Genomic DNA, 19,521 nt, shown 5'->3' with positions numbered 1-19,521 from the left:
CATGTATCTCCCCAAAAAGGCCCTCACCTCTTCGTCCTTAACGTATGGGTTGTAAATGTTGACAGTTACAACCCTAAAGTTGTTCTTCGCCAGGCTTGTTATTTCATAGTGGCTCATCGGCCTCTCACCTCTCACTGCTCTTGCCCTTCTCAGGATATCATCGTGTTTCTCCTCTGTATATAGTGCCACGTCGTATGCTCCCTCCAACGAGTTGCCTTGGAAACAAAACACGTCCTTCACGGTCAGCTTTAGAATCCCCATCAATATTATCCTTCCAAAAGTTTCCCGTCCTAAAGGCTCCAACTCCTTTTCCTTCCAAGCAAACCGAATCGTGTTGGCCAGCCCAATCCCAGGGACCGACCGTGTTGATGTATTTAGCACCATCTCCGCAAGGAGAATGGCGCTCGTTCTCTTCTCTTCTCTTCCAAAACAAGGAAAAAAGAAAAACCAAAGTGACTGAGCCTATCTGGTGCAAACTAACACAGAGACAGGAACAATCACCCACGAAACACTCAAAGAATATGGCTGACTAAATATGGTTCCCAATCAGAGACAACGATAAACACCTGCCTCTGATTGAGAACCACTTCAGGCAACCATAGACTTTTCTAGAAAACCCCACTATACCACAATCCCAATACCTACAAAAAAAAACAAGACTAAACACACCACATAATAAACCCATGTCACACCCTGGCCTGAACAAAATAATAAAGAAAACACAAAATACTTAGACCAGGGCGTGACACTTGCCTAGAAAATATATATATTTTTTAAAAGACAGCCTCGGTGTGGAGAGTGAGGTACAGGTAGCATTGCAGAAGGAATCCCTTGCATCTCGCTGGCACACCTTCAAAGCGCTCCGGGCGGGACGGGTATTCCGCGGACCGGCTCAGATAGGATGGAGGCAGGTAGTGGTTGTTTGGGGCCTTATGCCGGAACTAGTCCTAGAGACTGGAGGGACTGCACATTCCCCTCCAAACGCAGGATGGTTGCCAGCATGCTGTCCATGGCGCTGCCGAGTCTGGAGAGACTGTCCTCGTGATGCTGGACTCTCTCTACGATGGTCGCCAGCATGCTGTCCATGGCGCTGCCGAGTCTGGAGAGACTGTCCTCGTGATGCTGGACTGTCTCTACGATGGTCGCCAGCATGCTGTCCATGGCGCTGCCGAGTCTGGAGAGACTGTCCTCGTGATGCTGGACTGTCTCTACGATGGTCGCCAGCTCGGCAGCGCTATTTTTGACTACTTTTACTTTTACACCACTACATACATTCCTTAAGAAAATATTGTACTTTTTACTCCATCTGTTTTCCTTGACACCCAAAAGTACTCGTTACATTTTGAATGCTTAGCAGGACAGGAATATAGTCATTTTCACACTTATCTACAGAACATCCCTGGTCAATAGGGGCAGCGGGAAAGTATACATGTCATCTCTATTTAAGAGTGGATGGAGGACACTTTTCCTGTGGTTCATTTTCATGCCTATAGAAATGTTACGCAACATGAGCTCATGGGCTCTCATGAAGTGTTTGATTAGATTTTTGAACACATTTGCATTGATGTTAGAGTGATTAGAGGGACAATGGGGTACCGAGTACCAGGTAAGCAAGTTTACTAATGACCATCGGCAGCATCAAGAGTTTGGAGAAGCCTAATTGCCGTGGCTAAACAGTGTGGCGGTAATACGGTCAACGCAACAGCCCTACTCATGGTCATTCATTGTTTTTGTCAATTCTTATTTATCTCTTGTACTGCTCTTAGCCTCCTGCTTAAATTGCCAGTTCTGAGAGTAGCAGTATATCCGTATCCCAAACCTGTAACTTTTGACAGTGTTCCATCCACCATCATGCAACTTATCTCAACTTGAATTCACCATCTGTTCCTCTTGGACATCTTACCACAAGCCATTTACCACCGTGCTACTCTTCACCATTGCTCAACGATAATGACTCATCCATTATTGACCCCGTACTCTGCCAACAGAGTAGTGGATGTCAGCCCAAATGGAAAAAGTGTTATGCATATCCGCTACTCATTTGTTGGGCATTTCAGTTTGGGGCATTAAAGACTGGCAGCGGTTGGAGAGAGATCAAAAGAACGGAGGCTACATGCAATCATTTTGTCTCGTAAAAAAGACACCGTCAAGGATGCATGCATCACTCTTCCCAGCGAAACATCAACTGAGAGCCATTAAGCGCACCACCAGTACTTTACAGCCCATGTCTGCTCTGCAGTGTTGATCACAGCTCTGAATCAAAGATGTGGCGGCCACACTGTGATTCTTATAACCACAGAACCAATGCTGTTTAAAAGCCAAACATACAGCCATTAGGCCAAGCAGCATCTGTTTTACGACAGCTATCTGCTATATTATCCGACATTTCGTTTTTTTTTTGCTTTGTGCTCAACGCTTAGATGTTTGATTGTATCTTTTCTCTATGAAACTCTCTCCTAGAATTGTTCTCTCTTTTGGGGCATCTTGTTTTCATTATAGACTATCATTACTGTTGATGAGGTTTAGTGAGACAAAGTAACTCATTGCCTGGCTAGCAAAATAGAAAGGAATTGAGGGTAACACCTTACCCAGCGTCATAACATGTTATGACACGGTCATAACCATGTCATAATATGTCATAACTGCAGACATAACGTGTCATAACCTGTCATAATATGGTCATAACACTGTCACGACACATATATTTAGACTTGTTGTGACATATATTGTGTCATTAAATGGCTGGTTATGACACTTACATAAGAGTGTCAAAACCCACAAAATCCTACCACACAAGGAAAAACATTACATTACACCATAATTTACCCGTCAACAGTATGTTTATGTTATATAACCTTTTCTGAAATTGACCATATTAAATTATCATTGTAATTGCACACACATTTATGTGAGACATGCAACTACCCCAATGCTCTGTTGCTGATTACTGGGATGAATGCAGGAGCAGGACAAGTCTCCCTCTTTTTGACTGATAACTGACATAATGGCATGGACGTGATCGGCCTATCTGGCTTATATGATTATGATGGTCATAATGCTTCTTGACAGTGTTATAATGTGTATTTTCTTAGTCCAAGTAAAGTGACACAGGATGGTCATAATGCTTCTTGACAGTGTCATGAAGTGTATTTACTTAGTCCAAGTAAAGTGACACAGGATGGTCATAATGCTTCTTGACAGTGTCATAAAGTGTATTTACTTAGTCCAAGTTGACACAGGATGGTCATATGTGACAGTGTCATGAAGTGTATTTACTTAGTCCAAGTAAAGTGACACAGGATGGTCATAATGCTTCTTGACAGTGTCATGAAGTGTATTTACTTAGTCCAAGTAAAGTGACACAGGATGGTCATAATGCTTCTTGACAGTGTCATGAAGTGTATTTACTTAGTCCAAGTAAAGTGACACAGGATGGTCATAATGCTTCTTGACAGTGTCATGAAGTGTATTTTCTTAGTCCAAGTAAAGTGACACAGGATGGTCATAATGCTTCTTGACAGTGTCATAAAATGTATTTTCTACCAGTTATTTCAAATATGATGGGGAAAAAACATGACTGTAAATAATTAATTACAACAACAAGGGATTTAAGACACAAACTTTAAAACAAAAGGAGAAAACACGGCAAGGAAAAAACACATTTGAATAAAATTGGGGTTTGACACTCTTATGTCGGTGTCATAACCAGCCATAAATTAACGCGATATATGTCACAACAGATGTAAATATGTGTCATGACAGCTTTATGACCATTTTATGACAGGTTATGACAAGTTATGTCAGCTGTTATGACGTATTATGACATGATAATGTGTTATGACGCTGTGTGTCAAGTGTTACCGAATTGAGAAATATTACAGTCTAAGAGCATCGTCCTTTGTGGTTTCTAATTAATATTGGAGGTGGAAATGTAATGGATCTCCAAGAGTCATAAGTCATTTGTAGGTGCATTGTAGGAAAAATAATGAGAAATATTTTCACTGCAAGAATGAATCGCTTTGAGTCACAGTTGGAGGTTTTTACAGAGCAGCCTCGGTACAGTAAAGTCAAACCAAATTTGAGAAATACATTTTTCTCCGCTGGTAGCTAGGCTACAGTATATTCATCACCATTGAGCAAGCACTCAATGTTCCAGGAGATTGGCATAGTAGTCTGTGAGACACAGAGACCAGATGGTTGGCAGGCCAGGTTCCTCCACCAACTTCCCCGCTGTAATATCGAGTGCTGTGATTTATTGGGGGTGAAAACCGGAGCAGTCTTCAGATAAAAGCAATAACTCTGTGCTTCCGGTTGGCGCCGGGCCTAGCTGGCAAGCAACCGACAACCAACCGACTGTCTTTTTTCCTTTTTTCCTCACAAACCCAGACGTGTCTGGGCCGCCGTTGTATTCTCACGCCTTGCCGTGCTCAAAGTTTATCATTACGGCCCCTGTAGATGGCTTATTACCGTGTCCTCCAGCGTTCGCCAGTCTGAAAGGCCTCCCAGGAACAGATTAGCGATCCAATAATGGTGGAGCATCCAACTCAGCAGCAGCAGGTGCTCCCCTGAGTGAATGCTGATGAGGCTGCTACCATGCAGAGCGGGTAGGTCCCGGAGCGAGACGGAGGATGAGACGTAGGAAAGGAAGGGTGACAGCAGGTGGCCAGCCCTGCCGGTTCTGTTTGCCTGTGTCTCAGCTGGTGCATGCTATCGAATAGGGATGGTCAACTGGACCCCACTTTGGACCCCACCGCAGACAAATCTTTTTTTAAAAATAATAATACTTTTTTTTTTTAGAACTCAGTCGGGGTCTCAACTTACTGTTGAGAGTTAGAATAATAGAATATCCAATGTGCAATTCCAAAAATTGGTTGTGCATCAGCAGTCACTCAATTAGCCCATGTCATCTAAAACAAATGAGATTGGTAAATGAGTCTAGCTGCCAGCTATCTAAACTTGTAGTAAGCATGGTCCTATTACCGCCCGGGGTGGGGCCCATTGATCCTCAGATATCATATTAAAAACTGCAAACATGATGAGTTACGTTTTTTTGTGGACCCCCCCCCCCCCTCCCCCACCGACCAAAGTTGCCATCCCTGCTATAGAAGATAGGGAAAACATGTTCCCTTACGTGAAGAGGAATAGCACATCTCCCATGACGTATACAGTTATCACTTATCAAGTAAACTCTAATGTAGCGTTGCCAGCCTCGTAAAAGGCCAGCAGAAGCAAAGCTACTGTATCTTCTGTAAGACAATAATATTCAGTCTACAATATGAAGCAGGAACAAACAGAAACCATTAGAGCTTTTTTTCCTTTATGAATATTTGTATGTATCTTCTGATAGTAAAAGAAAGTTTGATTAAATTATGAATATACACTTTCAGTATATTTATCACACAGTAAATAAGTAATATATACACTTTGTACACACGGCAATAAAATATGCTCCTCAACCTTCAAAACCTGGCAAAATTGACATGGAGGCATATGGATAAGACAGTTGGCCGATGTAGTCAAATCACTTTCTGTAGCAGAGGAAATTCATCATCTCCTCACAGTCCCTAATTCCCCAGTACTCTTCTTCTTTGGCCAGGGTCCCACAGTGGTAACTGCCTGGGCACTGGGGCAGCTTTCCCCCGGTCCCTAACCCGGCCTGGTACTCCAGAGCATCCCCGTTCACCCACAGCCAATAGCCGGCATGGAAGCGCAGGCCCGTCCACACGTGGTCCGTCTGGGTCCCCTTCATCTTGCTCTGGGCCTGGAGCTGCTCTGTCTCAGAGAGTAGGCTGGGGAGGTCTGTGTGGTGATTCCTGCAGTGCTTCAGAGCCTCCAACCACGTCTTATTCTCCTGAACCAGGATCAGCTCACTCTCCCCTCCATAGCAGAGAAAAGTGTGTTTATTATTGCATGATGTGTCAATCCATACATTATCAAGCACATTGGCGCAGGTCTCAGATTTATCTTTGTTTGGTTCTTTTTTTCCCCAAAGCCTGAACTCTGAGTCCTCCCCTCCTGACCACTTCCACCCAATTGGGTCATTGTTATCTCTGTACAGACCAATCCACATCACCTTGGTCGTTTCTTTAATGTTGAAGACCAGCTCTGCCTCTTCCTGGTTGCTGATGAATGCCAGGTCAGTGTAGTGCTCTCGGCAGTACTGTTGAGCACCGTGCCAGGTCAATATTTTATCCACATGGTAGTACTTTTTGCTGGTCAGCCCAGAGGCCACTGCACACAGAGCAGTGATGAGGAGCCCAGTGAAGCTGCTCTTCCTCTGCATGATGATCAGTCAGTGTGGTGTGGAGCTGAACTGACCCTGCTGTTGCTCTTCTACCTGCTCCATCTACCTGGCCACACCCACCTGGAACACCCAGCCCACCAATCAGAGGGCTTCCTTTTCTCACCTGAACATCCCATTGCTCTTTGTGCCCCCCACCCTCTCTCTGCTCTTACCTCTAACCCTGAACATTAGATACATCTCCACTTTCCCTCTCAGGCAAATAATAGCCATGCAAAACTCCTCACTCCCTCAGAGCAAAATAGAAGGCTGGACAGGGCTGCATTCCAACATGAATTGGCTGATCCACATGTTTTCACCAAGGTCCTGTGTCTTGTACTGTACAGGGTACATCACCCTGCCTTCAGACCTGCTGTTGCTTTATTGTATTCATTTTACAGTGATATTATTGTCCCCCACAATGAAATCGTGAAGGGGACTGTGGATCTGTCTCCTTCTGTTAGTACATTAGTATGTTCATGCGATAGTCACACGTAATATCTCAGACAACACTGGCCTGATTTTGACGAAACCTGGGTGAATGATGCGTCTTGCCTTTCGGCATTTACAAAATTACACTGTTTGGCAAGTTGGTGTCGCTATAACAAGTAATTGAGAATTATATCTTTGAAATGTCATGCCCCTCAACCTGTTTGACCTAAAGTCATAATTCGGAACATAGGTCTCTCTCATCACAAGGAACACATTTGCCTCAGGGACCAATAAGGTCCGCCATGATGGATTTTCTGCCATTTTGAAGTTTGTGAAAAACACTTCAAAAGCTACTTCTCTGGCACCGAACGACCGATCTGCACGAAACTACGGACAAAGCTCTCTCAGCTGAATACTTTCCAGACTAATACCTAAACCAACATGGCTGCTATTGGCCAATATACGTTCACATGGGTGTGTGTGTGTAACAAAATGTGTACACATGTTGCAAACACTGTCAAGTCTCAACATCGAACACATGGTGGCGCTATAACAGGCACATGTTTATATCTCTTGAGCTGTTTGACTCACAGTGATGAAATTTGGCCCACATGCTCAGGGATATGAGTCTAGCTAACCCACACAATAACTCAGACGTCACTAGCCTGATTTTGACAAAACTTGGGTGAATGATGCGTCTTGCCATAAAGATCTGTACTTTACAAAATTACACTGATTGGCCAAAGGGGGGTACTGCATCATTCGTGGTACTGCATCATTCACATGTTTACCGTTGCCTTTTTATATAGTTGGCTTATGTTGGTACTAGGAGCCCGAGGGTGTGTCATTAGAGGACAGTGTGGGCGATGGGATGAGAAGGAGAAAACAGATGATAAATATTCTTGTTGAATGTATAGCAGCCTGGCGTTGAGGTTATTGTTTCATAACTCCCCAGTTGTGAGAGGTTGGTTTTATTCCAGGGACTTGGAAATGTGGTTGAGTCGGGGAAAATGCAGGATGGGGTGAGCAACCTCACACAATGTGAATTTTCTGTATATGCGCAATCCGTTGTTGTCATCATCATTATTAGTGGACCTTTATGATCCTGATGCAAGGGAAACAGCTACAAAATATCTATTGAACCTGGCTGAATATCAGCTATAGGCCTCATTTCATATGATTTTATTGGTTGTTAATGGTGATTATGATATGATAATAATCAGAGGGCATTCTGACCTCAACAATGGAGTTGTGTTGCCTAAACCCACCTGTCTTGGCAGTGTACCTATTTAAGCAAATCAGTATCATTAGTAGACTCCGTTCACCTGCACAGAGACAGCAGGCAAATCATAGCTCTGCTTCCCTAACAAATCAGCCCAGCTCCAGAGTGAAAATCAGACCTTAGGCAAAAAAAAACATTTGAATATATCCAATGCTTCCAGTTTCCAACAGTGACATTTTCTGAAGCATGGACAACTCTTTTTGTCATTTACCTCCCGTGATCATAATGATGCACTAGTGTTGCTTATAATTGTGATATAATGTGTTTTATGAATTGATGCTATAAAAAAACACATTGCACAGAAACAATTAAGGAAGATGTGGCACATCGGCATCTGTTTTCACAAGGTGAATTGAATCACAGCAGAAAACACAATCAAACGGGTCATTTCATTGCAGAACATTATCTTTTGTGTCTCGTTTGCGTCTCAGAAATGCATTAATTTCACATTATGGTGTAGGCTGCCTTCACATGGAAATGTTCAATACCGCAATTACATGGATGGAAGTTTGTGGCAATTTGCAGGCATTATTTATCCATGTGATTCTGTATCGGAGAGTTAAATACCCTGCTGTCCAACCAGCAGTACTCAAATGCATAAGATCCAAAAGCCTTCTATAAAGACAGCTGCTTCATTATGTTGTGAGATAGATGACTGTTGTAATCTTCCTAATACGCCATTATCCAAAATGCTTTTTCACAAGCATAAGCTAATATCCATCCCTGACTGTCAAATGTAGATTTTATTATTCACATGGGTAATTAAAACATTATGACTTTGTTTTATAGCCTCCGGGTCATACCCTTATGATGTTGTCTTTGAAGATTCCTTCGATTAAATCCCAATGCTGTATTAACGTTGCGTTCACAAATGATTGTACACAGTAGTTGATAAAAAAGATTAGCTATGTGATGCTTCTTCTCCTACAACGACTGTCAGAAGTGGAGTATGGGAGTGATAAGAAGAACCTCAACAAAGACCAAAGATGAGATAGGGAGAGAGAGGGAGAGAGGGAGAGAGTGTGCGAGGCACAAACATGAACATCATCACTCCTACCTCACAAAGACGCTCCCTATAGCCAGAACCACACCCCTTATGCCTTCATTCACCACCATCTGTTATCTCGCCAATAACAATGAATTCATTTACATTGCATTCCCCATTTCCTGTTTTTTTTTTTAGATAGGACATATAGTATTGGCACGTGGGCGACCACAACGTTGGTCTTACACTGATTCCCAGCTCAGCCGATGATAAACTATGTATCCCAAATGGCACCCTATTACCTATTTCCCTTTTTAGTCCCTATTTATGGAGAATTAATGCACTATGTAGGGAATATGGTACATTTGAAGACGCATGCAAAGACTGGTCTGAGCTCAGTTAGTAGGCGAGACCCAGCGATAGCTAAATGCAGTGATTATGAGCGATGGGCTTCTAGCAGAGCAACAGCATCAAACCCAGAACTCACACTGATGTAGCTAGCATCTCCTATTTAGAAGGGGGGGGGGCAGCTCTTTTATGTAAATACTCTAGAGAAGGGAAATGTGTGGGCAGGCAGGCTGAATTTCATTAAACCCAGTGTTTTTCAGTTAAAAAAAAAATGTTTTACTTCTGTTTGTAGTCCAGGCCAAATGGAAATGGGGATGAGGGACTGAGTCCTACACGATAGAATTACCAGGGTATTCTGACAGGAGACTCCAGGGTGACATTTTCTGTCAGTTAAACGTCACAGGAATGGCTAGCAATTACTCTATTACTCCCAGTACTTGCTGTAGGACTTACTGTATCTCGAAACATTGCAAAATGAGGCGATAATCGATCTGCTAAAAATATAGAAATATTACAATGATCTTTGGTAAGAGATCCATACTGTCATTCTTAGTCTTGTGTATTACATAGTTTTACCTGTATTGTTTTAATGTCTTTCATAAATGTTCCTGTGGTATGAAAATGCCGGTCTTTCAACTGATTCATCCCTCTGTTCATACATCATCTTCCCATACCCCTCCCTCCCTTTCTCCACATCCCTTCCCCCTTCCTCCTCCACTCGCCCTCTCTCTCTCAATCTCTCTCTCTCTCTCTCTCTCTCTCTCTCTCTCTCTCTCTCTCTCTCTCCCTAGATACACAGCCACAGATTGTCACAAACATCATTTCCACATACAATAATGTTACAGCCCACTGCATCATAAGCATCATAAACCACTATTATTCAGGCGCTAAACCTCCGCTCACTACTTGGAATGTTAAAGGTATGGCTTTTCCTACAATACACATTTTGCTGTGTTGGCATAGATTTCTCATTTCAAGGTGATAGGTGTGCTAAGGGAAGGTATGTGAGCATTCAGCTGTATCGTTCTTGCTCTCGGTTTCATTTGCTGTGGGTTGCAGCAAGGCGCTCTGAGGTTAACCACCCAACACAGGCCAGCCCTCGGGGGAGATAGCACGCTTGTTTTTCTCTTATCTCCCTCGAATAGATAAGCACCCACCTGGAGGCACAGACAACACAGCCTGCACGCTGCTGGTTCCACTCCACTATACACTCCTCTCTTCTTCTTTTCTGTCCATCTCCCTCCTGAGATTTGCTTCTGCTTTGTGTGTGTGTGTGTGTGTGTGTGTGTGTGTGTGGTGTCTGTATGTTTTGCTTCATAAAAGGGCATTCGGAAGAGGTCTCATCCTCTCTGTACGAATCGTGTGTTATTTAAAAGTGTAGGTATGCAGCTGTTTGACTGTTAATCACTGAGTTAAGACTAATTGTGGTGTAGTGATGTAACGGTGGTGTGTCAGTTGACAAACTCTGTGTGGGCCCTGGCACGATGATGTTTGAAATGGTTCATGCCTAAGTGACGCTATCAGATGATCACATATTAATCATACTCTATTCACACGCGCACGCACATACACACACACACACACACACACATGCACACACACACACACACACACACACACACACACACACACTCATGAGTTCAGACAGCTTTTATACTCTCCTTACTCTCCTGTAGCCCTTGATGTCATCGGGGGGGGGCTGTGATTTGATTTACATCTGATTTTCAATCTTCTCATCCACTGGAAGTTTTCTCTCCCAATTAGATTGGCAAAACTCAGAACACAAGGGTAAAAAAATAGCAAAGGTTGAGCTGCATTTAAGTGGAATTACACGAGGACCCTCAAAGTGAAATGTCAAATGGACTTTGGCTAACCGGTTAACATGGACATTAGAATTCCAGTTGCAAGCTCTCTAATTTATTCTCAAAATGGTCTAATCATTTATGGCCCTGTTCCATATTCAAGGGGAAGGAGGGCTGGTGGTGAGATTTCCATTCCTGAATGTCATTGGAACTTTATTGTACTGTATCCTCCCTGGCTGGCTGCTACTGGCCTAGGCCTTGGACATTGACTTGTTTCATTGGTAGATAAACACTCACTGGCTTCGTGGCTTTGTCTTTGCATACAATGCACAGAAACATACCAATGTTTCTATTGTGAAAGATGCCTAAAGACAATGGCATCCTGTTTGCATGTATTCCAGTCATTGAAAATAGGGATTTAGTTCCTGCGCCTACAGTGTTCTATTCAGTCTTCATTTGCTGTCTTCTTGTGTAAAACATTTGAAGAGCAACAATACTTGTCAGCGACTAATATGTTTCTCAGCCTCGTGACGTGGCGTCGTGCTGCACGAAGAAAACGGGCCCAGTGTCTCGTCTCTGGCTGTGTCCCAAATATCACCCTATTCCTTATGCAGTGCACTACTTTTCGCCACGGCCCATAAGGCTGTGCACTATATTGGGAATAGGTTGACATTTGGGACACTGCCTCTCTCTCTGTCTGATTAATGAGTGGAGGTGTTTCCGGATAACGATGCAGAGGTGCACTGGAGAAGAGTGATGTGTTGGCACAGCCTTGCATGGTTTGTACTGTAATACTGTAGGTGGTCTCATTAGGTTTAAGTGTGCCTTGGGCTGACGTTATGAAGTCGGTAACCCTAAAAGATTAGCTATATGTGACTCATTTCAGGAAACTAGACATATGTCGTGCGTTACTACTTCAAAGGAGTGCCATTTGAACGTAAACAAACTTATTTGGGCAGAAATGCCTTCTGGAACATTTGAACTTTCATGTACCGTAATAACAAACTTGTATGACATCTGTAAATATGAATAAAATTGTTAAGTTACGAGCCTAGTTGGTTTAGCCACCAAAAAAGGGAGCAACCTTCCCGCTAGCCATGTTTGGCTGAGATAATGAGTGTGCTGGACATGCCGAGAGATGAATTCGGATTGGTCTGCCATGTTGCTATTTTGTCTATAATATGAGCTAGTCAGTATGTGTAGGTAATCCTTTCTAATGCGGCTTTTTGAAAGATATCACGTTGTAGAATTGTATAAGTTTTGCTCTTCACTTTCTGGAGGACCTAGTTTTGAAATCAGTGGAATTAGAGTATGATAGCTAAGGAGATGGCGTTTGATTGCGAATGTGCAGACGGGGTCGAAAAGAGAACACACAGAAGGATGTTGTATAACACACCTGTCTCTGGATTACATCTTCAAACTAAGGGCAAACATGGCGTCCGTGACAGAGATTGAGAAGCGTCCATCCATGTATATGGGTAAGAGAGTCTAGCTAGCTACATTTTCAGATATTACACGTTTCTAATTTTGTCAGAAAGTCATTTTAATTTCAAGTTCAAATGTACTGTTAGCTGGCTAGCTAGCTAACGTTACGTGTATGATCTGTGAAAACAAAAGACTCCACTGTGCAAGTAACTATTTCAGTAACTATTTCAAATGTTTATGATGTCACTGCAACCGCTATCGATAGACGTAGCTGGTAAATTCACTCTGGCTATCTACTCCAATTTCAGAACACTCTCATCTAAGTGTGCCAGAGTGCAGAATAACTGATACATTTACGAACGCTCAACACCTGTTTAATATGGCTGGTGTCAGTAAACTTTGGCAAAAAAGCATAATTCACTTTTTGCCAGCAGCACAGTCACCAACGCTATGGATAACATAAAAACAGCCTAACCATCTCTGTAAAATGATCAATGTCAGCTGTTCTATCATTTGTGTCTGGAAGTAGCTAGCAAGCTAGCCAACATTAGCCAGTTAGCTTGGGTGCTTGACTGCTGTTGTTAGCTCAGAACACTCAGATCAACCCTACTTTTCGGCCAGAGCTTCCAGTGTGCGCTTTGAGAGCTCCGGGAGCGAAACGCTCTGAATTTACGAACGGCCAATCTGACAAGTTTACAAACGCCCAGAGTACACTCTGGCACTCCAGATTAAATTTACGAACACACCCGTAGTATAAACCAGCCTTTAACCTTGACATTTAGTTGTTAGTTGTTTAGTACATAGCCTCACATGTGAATCCTTAAAGAGATGGGTGGGGCTAAAGCGTAATAGGGTGTGAACGATGCTGAATGCGTGTAGACAAAAAAGAGCTCTCCAGTAGGTACCAAAACATTTTCTCAAAAGTGAGGTTACAAGTTTATCAACTTTCAAAGCAGAATTACTTTCACATTGTTCCTCAACTGTAGTGTATGATATACCATTTTCTAGCTCTACTTTTATCCAATGTAAAAAAAAAATTCACTTCGAAATTTGCTACATAAGACCGAATCGAGCCGGTCGGTCACATATCATTATTGCTGTATACTGAGCAGATGTAATATAACTGTTTTACCGAATTTAGTCAAATACATGATACACAGCTGATACGACAGTAAAATACACATACAGTGGGCTGCAAAAATGTGTGCGCTGGCTGTGCAGCCATTATAGTTGTGTTGTCGAAGATGAACTGCTCTGACGTTCCCATGCTGTTCTTGATTTGGGACTTAGGAAAATGCCAACTTGGAAAATGAGACCCGTAATTGAGCAGGCAGGAACAGTCTAGGCACGGGGAGAACTCCCGTAATGCACAGCAATTTGTGAGTCTAGAGTAAATGAGGACTCTGCCAGTGTGGTCCCCATCCCTCCCTCCCTCTGGGATTTTAGTGCCCTTGTTTTAGACTAATGTAGGCTATTTAGCTTAGCTCCAGGCTGCGGCTGCTGGAGGTAGTTTGGCTATTGTTTCTCACCACATTGTACTGAATCAGTAACATGCACAGAGATTTCACTGAACAGAGAAATATGGAGAGAGAGAGAGCATTTGAAAAAAATATATTATTAAGATATTGTTCTTCACAACATTGTACAGGAACAGCTACATTTACAAGGATTGATGAGAAATTGAGAGATATTTAGAGAAACTAACAGAGTATTTAAGCAATAAGGCATTCGAACCCGGGGCTGGCGTGAAGCTGAGGGCCGGGAAAACAGCCCTTACGAGGGTGTTATTCACAATAATCCCCGGGTTCGAGTGCCTTATTGCTTTTATAAAATGGTTGCCAACATAATAAAAAAAGATTTAAAGACAGGTTTACATTAAAAACTTTACATTTGTTTTATTTCATCCTTCCACCAGACAATATAGTCTGTGAAAAAGCCATTAGTTAGTTTGGAGATTTCTAAATTGCTTGCCAAGCAGGCTGGTTGTCCATTCTATTGGCATGGTTTCCCACCAAGCGGACTGGTCGTCCATTCTATTGGCATGGTTTCCCGCCAAGCGGACTGGTCGTCCATTCTATTGGCATGGTTTCCAGCCAAGCGGACTGGTCGTCCATTCTATTGGCATGGTTTCCCGCCAAGCAGGCTGGTCGTCCATTCTATTGGCATGGTTTCCCGCTATGCGGGCTGGTCGTCCATTCTATTGGCGTGGTTTCCCGCCAAGCGGACTGGTCGTCCATTCTATTGGCATGGTTTCCCGCCAAGCGGACTGGTCATCCATTATATTGGCATGGTTTCCCGCCAAGCGGACTGGTCGTCCATTCTAGGCTAAAAAAGTTCCTATGCAAGCTGGCTACTTCTCCTTTGCTAGTTAGCCAATTACAGTTTTTCTCAGTCGCTTTGGTGCATTTTTCACATCATCACTAACATGTGCAAAATAATAAGTGCATTTCTCAGAACAATTTGTACAAACTGCAATATACAATAGATATGTTTCTAAAGCTAGTCAGTCACTAAAAATCCTTAGTACATCTCTCAAAAGTAAATATTCATGCCAATGATCATGTCAGTGTCATCAGAATGATATTGTTCACGAACAAGGTCGTCAAAAAGTTTAGACATGTTGTCAATGTAACTGTGTACTTTGACAGTATTACCTGATGTAAACTTAGGCTACACTTTGGATGACAGTTACAAGGCTGCACTTCTATGGCATATATCAATTTCAACAGTACTATTTACATATTACTGTATGTGGGTTATTGATTGAAAGAGACTGGACAACCCAAGGGGCACAAAGGAAAAAAAACTAAATTAGAAAGAAACACAGGAAACCACCCCTAAGGCACAACTTTGCCCACAGCACTGTTGTGCTGTCTCTACACATCCAGATGTTCCTGTCTGTCGGCCCACATTTTCTCATCCACATCACACCGAATATTTTCCCTTCCAATGCAACGTGGAAAGAATCTTTTGGAATGCCTTATCCATCCTCTGCAGGCGTCTACTGTGATGTCCTCACATGCTGCATCCATTGCAGCCAGCAGGGTCATCTGTGTGTGTGGCTGACGATCGTACACCTTCCACCTCCACAACTTTGCCCGCAGCACTGTTGTGCTGTCTCTACACATCCAGACGTTCCTGTCTGTCGGCCCACATATTCTCATCCACATCACACCGGATATTTTCCCTTCCAATGCAACGTGGAAAGAATCTTTTGGAATGCCTTATCCATCCTCTGCAGGCGTCTACTGTGATGTCCTCACATGCTGCATCCATTGCAGCCAGCAGGGTCATCTGTGTGTGTGGCTGACGATCGTACACCTTCCACCTCCATGCTGAAAAGAACTCCTCAATTGGGTTAAGGAATGTTAAGGTGGGAGGAATTCTATGAGCATCCTCGGGTGGGTCACAAACCATTGCCTTATGATGTTTGATCGATGGAAACTCACATTAGCACAAATGACCACATACTTTGGCAAATCCTCTCTGAACAGACCCCTCTCATCATCAGGGATGAGAGCCCTGTAGAGAGTCTCTAAAAAGTTGAGTAGATGCTGGGTGTTGTATGGCCCTATAAGGGGGATATGGGTTAGGACACCATGCTCCGAAATAGCAGCACACATGGTGATATTTCCTCCGCATTGGCCTGGCAAATCCACAGTAGCTCTGTGACCGATGATATTCCGATATATTCCGATAGTCCTTCTGCATTTGGTCAGGTTGAAGCCAGCCTCATCCACGTATACAAAGTTGTGAGAGGGTTCACTTGATTCCAACTCCATTATACGCTATATCCCAGAACACACTGTTGAATTTGTTTTGGTAAGGAAGAGTGACATAAAATGCACATATATTGCATGTTCCTTCCACAGCAATGGAAATGTGTGCAGTTTATGCTTACTGTACTATGTATCACTATAAAATGTTTCTGTAAAGTAGTTACATAGATATATGTTTTACCTGTACATACTGGTACCGTAGCTCCTTAACTCTGTCCTCATTCCTCTGGAATGGTACACGGTACAGCTGTTTCATACTCATCTGGTTTCTATGCAGCACCCTGTCGATGGTTGAGATGCTAACCGTATGGATGTTTTCAAAGACATCGTTGTCTTCTATAATGGTCCTTTGTATTTCCCTGAGTCTCATGGCGTCCTCTGCCACCGGTTTGAGGTAATCTTGCAGTCCTATGTGGGGAAAAATGCAGTGATGCATCGCACACTTTCACATAGACAAAAACTATGCACATTTTACTGTAAAACATTGCAACTCTGTGTTGTGGTCTGTCTATATATGCTTGCCAATTGATTCTTCATGAGATGCAACATCATGAGATGTTGGTTGAACTAACACTTTACATTCCTTCATGAGTGAGAGTCAATTTCACCTGCACGATTCATCAATTCACATTTTGTACAAAAGGTCTAATAGAAATGTGTAAAACTATGCTTGACAGTTTATGACAAATAGTTCAACAATTTTGCATGTAATGGCTTATGCAAGGAACTAATGCCTAGATGTTTTGAGGGGTAAGACTATTCAACAGAGAACCATCTACTATATTTTGATCAACATGACATGAGCAATTGATAATGTGGAAAAAAGTTGACACTTGTACATTATCAATTGCAATTTGTTCAAAGGAATAAGAAATTGCTTTAATGATGTGCACAAGTGACTAGATGATTTGGAATTTGTACAAGTAGTATCAAGAATTGCACTTTTGATCTAAGAAATGCACCAAAGCGACTGAGAAAAAGTGTAAAGTTTTCAGACAATCACATCAAGCAGCTGAAATGACAGAAAACTATGTACATTATAGTTTGTTTTACCTTGATTTTTATTGTAATTTCTTTGGATATATCCATTATAGTGAGTCTCCTCTGGACACGTTCATTCTCAATGGCATGGTGGAAATCGCAAAAACACCCCAGCAACATTGTTGCACAGGTCAGAGAGGCAGGCAGCAAGGTTTAGACCAGAGGTTTTCAAAGTGTGTGGCGCACCTCCCAAGGGGGGTACCAGAGAGTTTTCAGGGGAGGCGTGAAAGGAAAGCCAAGTCAAACTGTATTCGGTTCTCTAAAATGAATAAATATTAGGCTTGTGTCTAGCTACAATCGCGGGGAAAACACAGATTTTAGCTTTCCAGTGCTACCACGTTTATTTTTCAATTCCTAAAATTGTGAGCATGGAATTGTTTTAAAAATGCAAATACAACCGGAGTTTGTAGCATGAGGTTGTGGTCAGTTTGATTAAATGTTTGCGTGACAGTTTGTTCTGAACTAAGGGAGGCCCACTGTCTCTAACTTTGAAAACATCTGGTTTCGAAGGCTGGAAGCATGGAGAAATGTCTAGATGCTTTTTTCCAGGGGAAATTAAGTTTATGAATTGCTTGGCTGGGTTGTGGATGCGCATTGATAATTCAAACAGTTTTTTTTTTGTTTTACCTTTATAAATAAAGGTAAAACTAAAAAAACAGTTAAAACTAGGCAAGTCAGTTAATAATAGTGACAGCCTACCCTGGCTTAACCCTAACACAGACTAAGCTGGGCCAATTGGGCCACCGCCCTATGGGACTGACAATCATGGCCGGTTGTGATACAGCCTGGAATCGAACCAAGGTCCATAGTGACACCTCTAGCACTGAGATACAGTGCCTTAGACCGCTGCGCCACTCAGGAACCTGTTAACAGGCAGTACCCAAGGATTGTCATGAATAACTCCCTGCTATCAACCAATCAGCATCCAGGATACAAAAAACAAGTTTTATTAAAATATATTATTCTTCACAAATGTGTACTGAAAAGCAAATATGTATTGAGAGAGAGGAGTTAGAAATTGGGAGAAAGGCTATAAAAACAATATTCTATGTACTTGACTGGTTCTTTTCCACAGCCGCCCCATTTCTGCATAAATGAATACCAATTGGGTTGTGAAGCCTCCTCTGCTTAGAAGCATCTAGACATGTGGCTGATGCTCCTAATCAGTGTCCCTATACTCCAGGATAAATAACTCCATATCAGTTTAATTTAACCAAACACACTTTCATCCTTTCCCTTTCCTTTGTACATGCAATATGAATGAAACACCCTTCCCTCCGTTAGGCCGGGCTAGAAATATTTGGTGTGCACTATATAGGGAAAAGGTTGCAATTTGGGATGCGGACATGTTTGTTTTCCAGTAATCCTTGTTGATTTCTCTTCACCATTCTGGTGACATAATGTATACATTCTCCTTGTAATATATTATATCATATCATTCCGTACATACAGTACGTATAAAAGGGGGAGTTGTGTGTATGCAGCCGGAGTCTGCAGATGGCTTGTGATCATTAAACACAGCTCATTGCAGTCCATAGCTGGGAAAGCAGCAGCTGCTGGGAGCAGGGCTGGATCCTGATAACCCACACCCAGGAGAGATGATGGGGGGAGAGAATAGAGGACTGAGCGACTCCCCCTCCCTTTCCACACTCACTGTATGCTAGGTGAATCAAAAGGACGTATGGGTATGGATTGGTGGGTGGGTGGATGGATGGACAGAAGTGTTTGTGCGCGTGTGCACATGCACGCTTGTGTGTTTGCATGTTTATGTATGTATGTGTGCATGTTTGCACTGTTTGTGTGTTGGTGTGCATTGGTGTGCATGTTAGAGGTCGACCGATTAATCGGAATGGCCGATTAATTAGGGCCGGTTTCAAGTTTTCATAACAATCGGAAATCGGTATTTTTGGACACCGATTTGGACATATTTTTTTTTACACCTTTATTTAACTAGGCAAGTCAGTTAAGAACACATTCTTATTTTTAATTACGGCCTAGAAACGGTGGGTTAACTTCCTTGTTCAGGGGCAGAACAACAGATTTTTACCTTGTCAGCTCAGGGATTCAATCTTGCAACCTTACGGATAACTAGTCCAACGCTCTAACCACCTGCTTTACATTGCACTCCACGAGGAGCCTGCCTGTTA

At 42.6% G+C, this 19,521-nt stretch overlaps 2 protein-coding genes across 6 annotated transcripts in view; one reads left to right on the top strand and one right to left on the bottom strand.

The window, feature by feature from the left end:
• Positions 1 to 19,521, top strand: part of LOC115132854 (beta-1,3-galactosyltransferase 1-like) — a 120,916-nt gene that overhangs the window by 20,837 nt on the left and 80,558 nt on the right. The gene's annotated exons all lie outside the window — the stretch shown is intronic.
• On the bottom strand, positions 5,438 to 6,283 carry LOC115144558 (putative C-type lectin domain family 20 member A). Its single transcript, XM_029685605.2, has one exon. The coding sequence runs from the start codon at positions 6,281 to 6,283 to the stop codon at positions 5,522 to 5,524; it is 762 nt and encodes a 253-aa protein (XP_029541465.1). The 3' UTR covers positions 5,438 to 5,521.

Source organism: Oncorhynchus nerka, linkage group LG2 (genome assembly GCF_034236695.1).
Source record: "Oncorhynchus nerka isolate Pitt River linkage group LG2, Oner_Uvic_2.0, whole genome shotgun sequence".
NCBI lineage: Eukaryota > Metazoa > Chordata > Actinopteri > Salmoniformes > Salmonidae > Oncorhynchus > Oncorhynchus nerka.
Note: the sequence above shows the minus strand (reverse complement) of the source record. Positions and strands in the feature narration are given on the sequence as shown.

What these genes read in the sequence shown, in the direction of transcription:
- LOC115144558 (XM_029685605.2), bottom strand. Translation starts at nt 6,283, where the DNA reads ATGCAGAGGAAGAGCAGCTTCACTGGGCTCCTCATCACTGCTCTGTGT.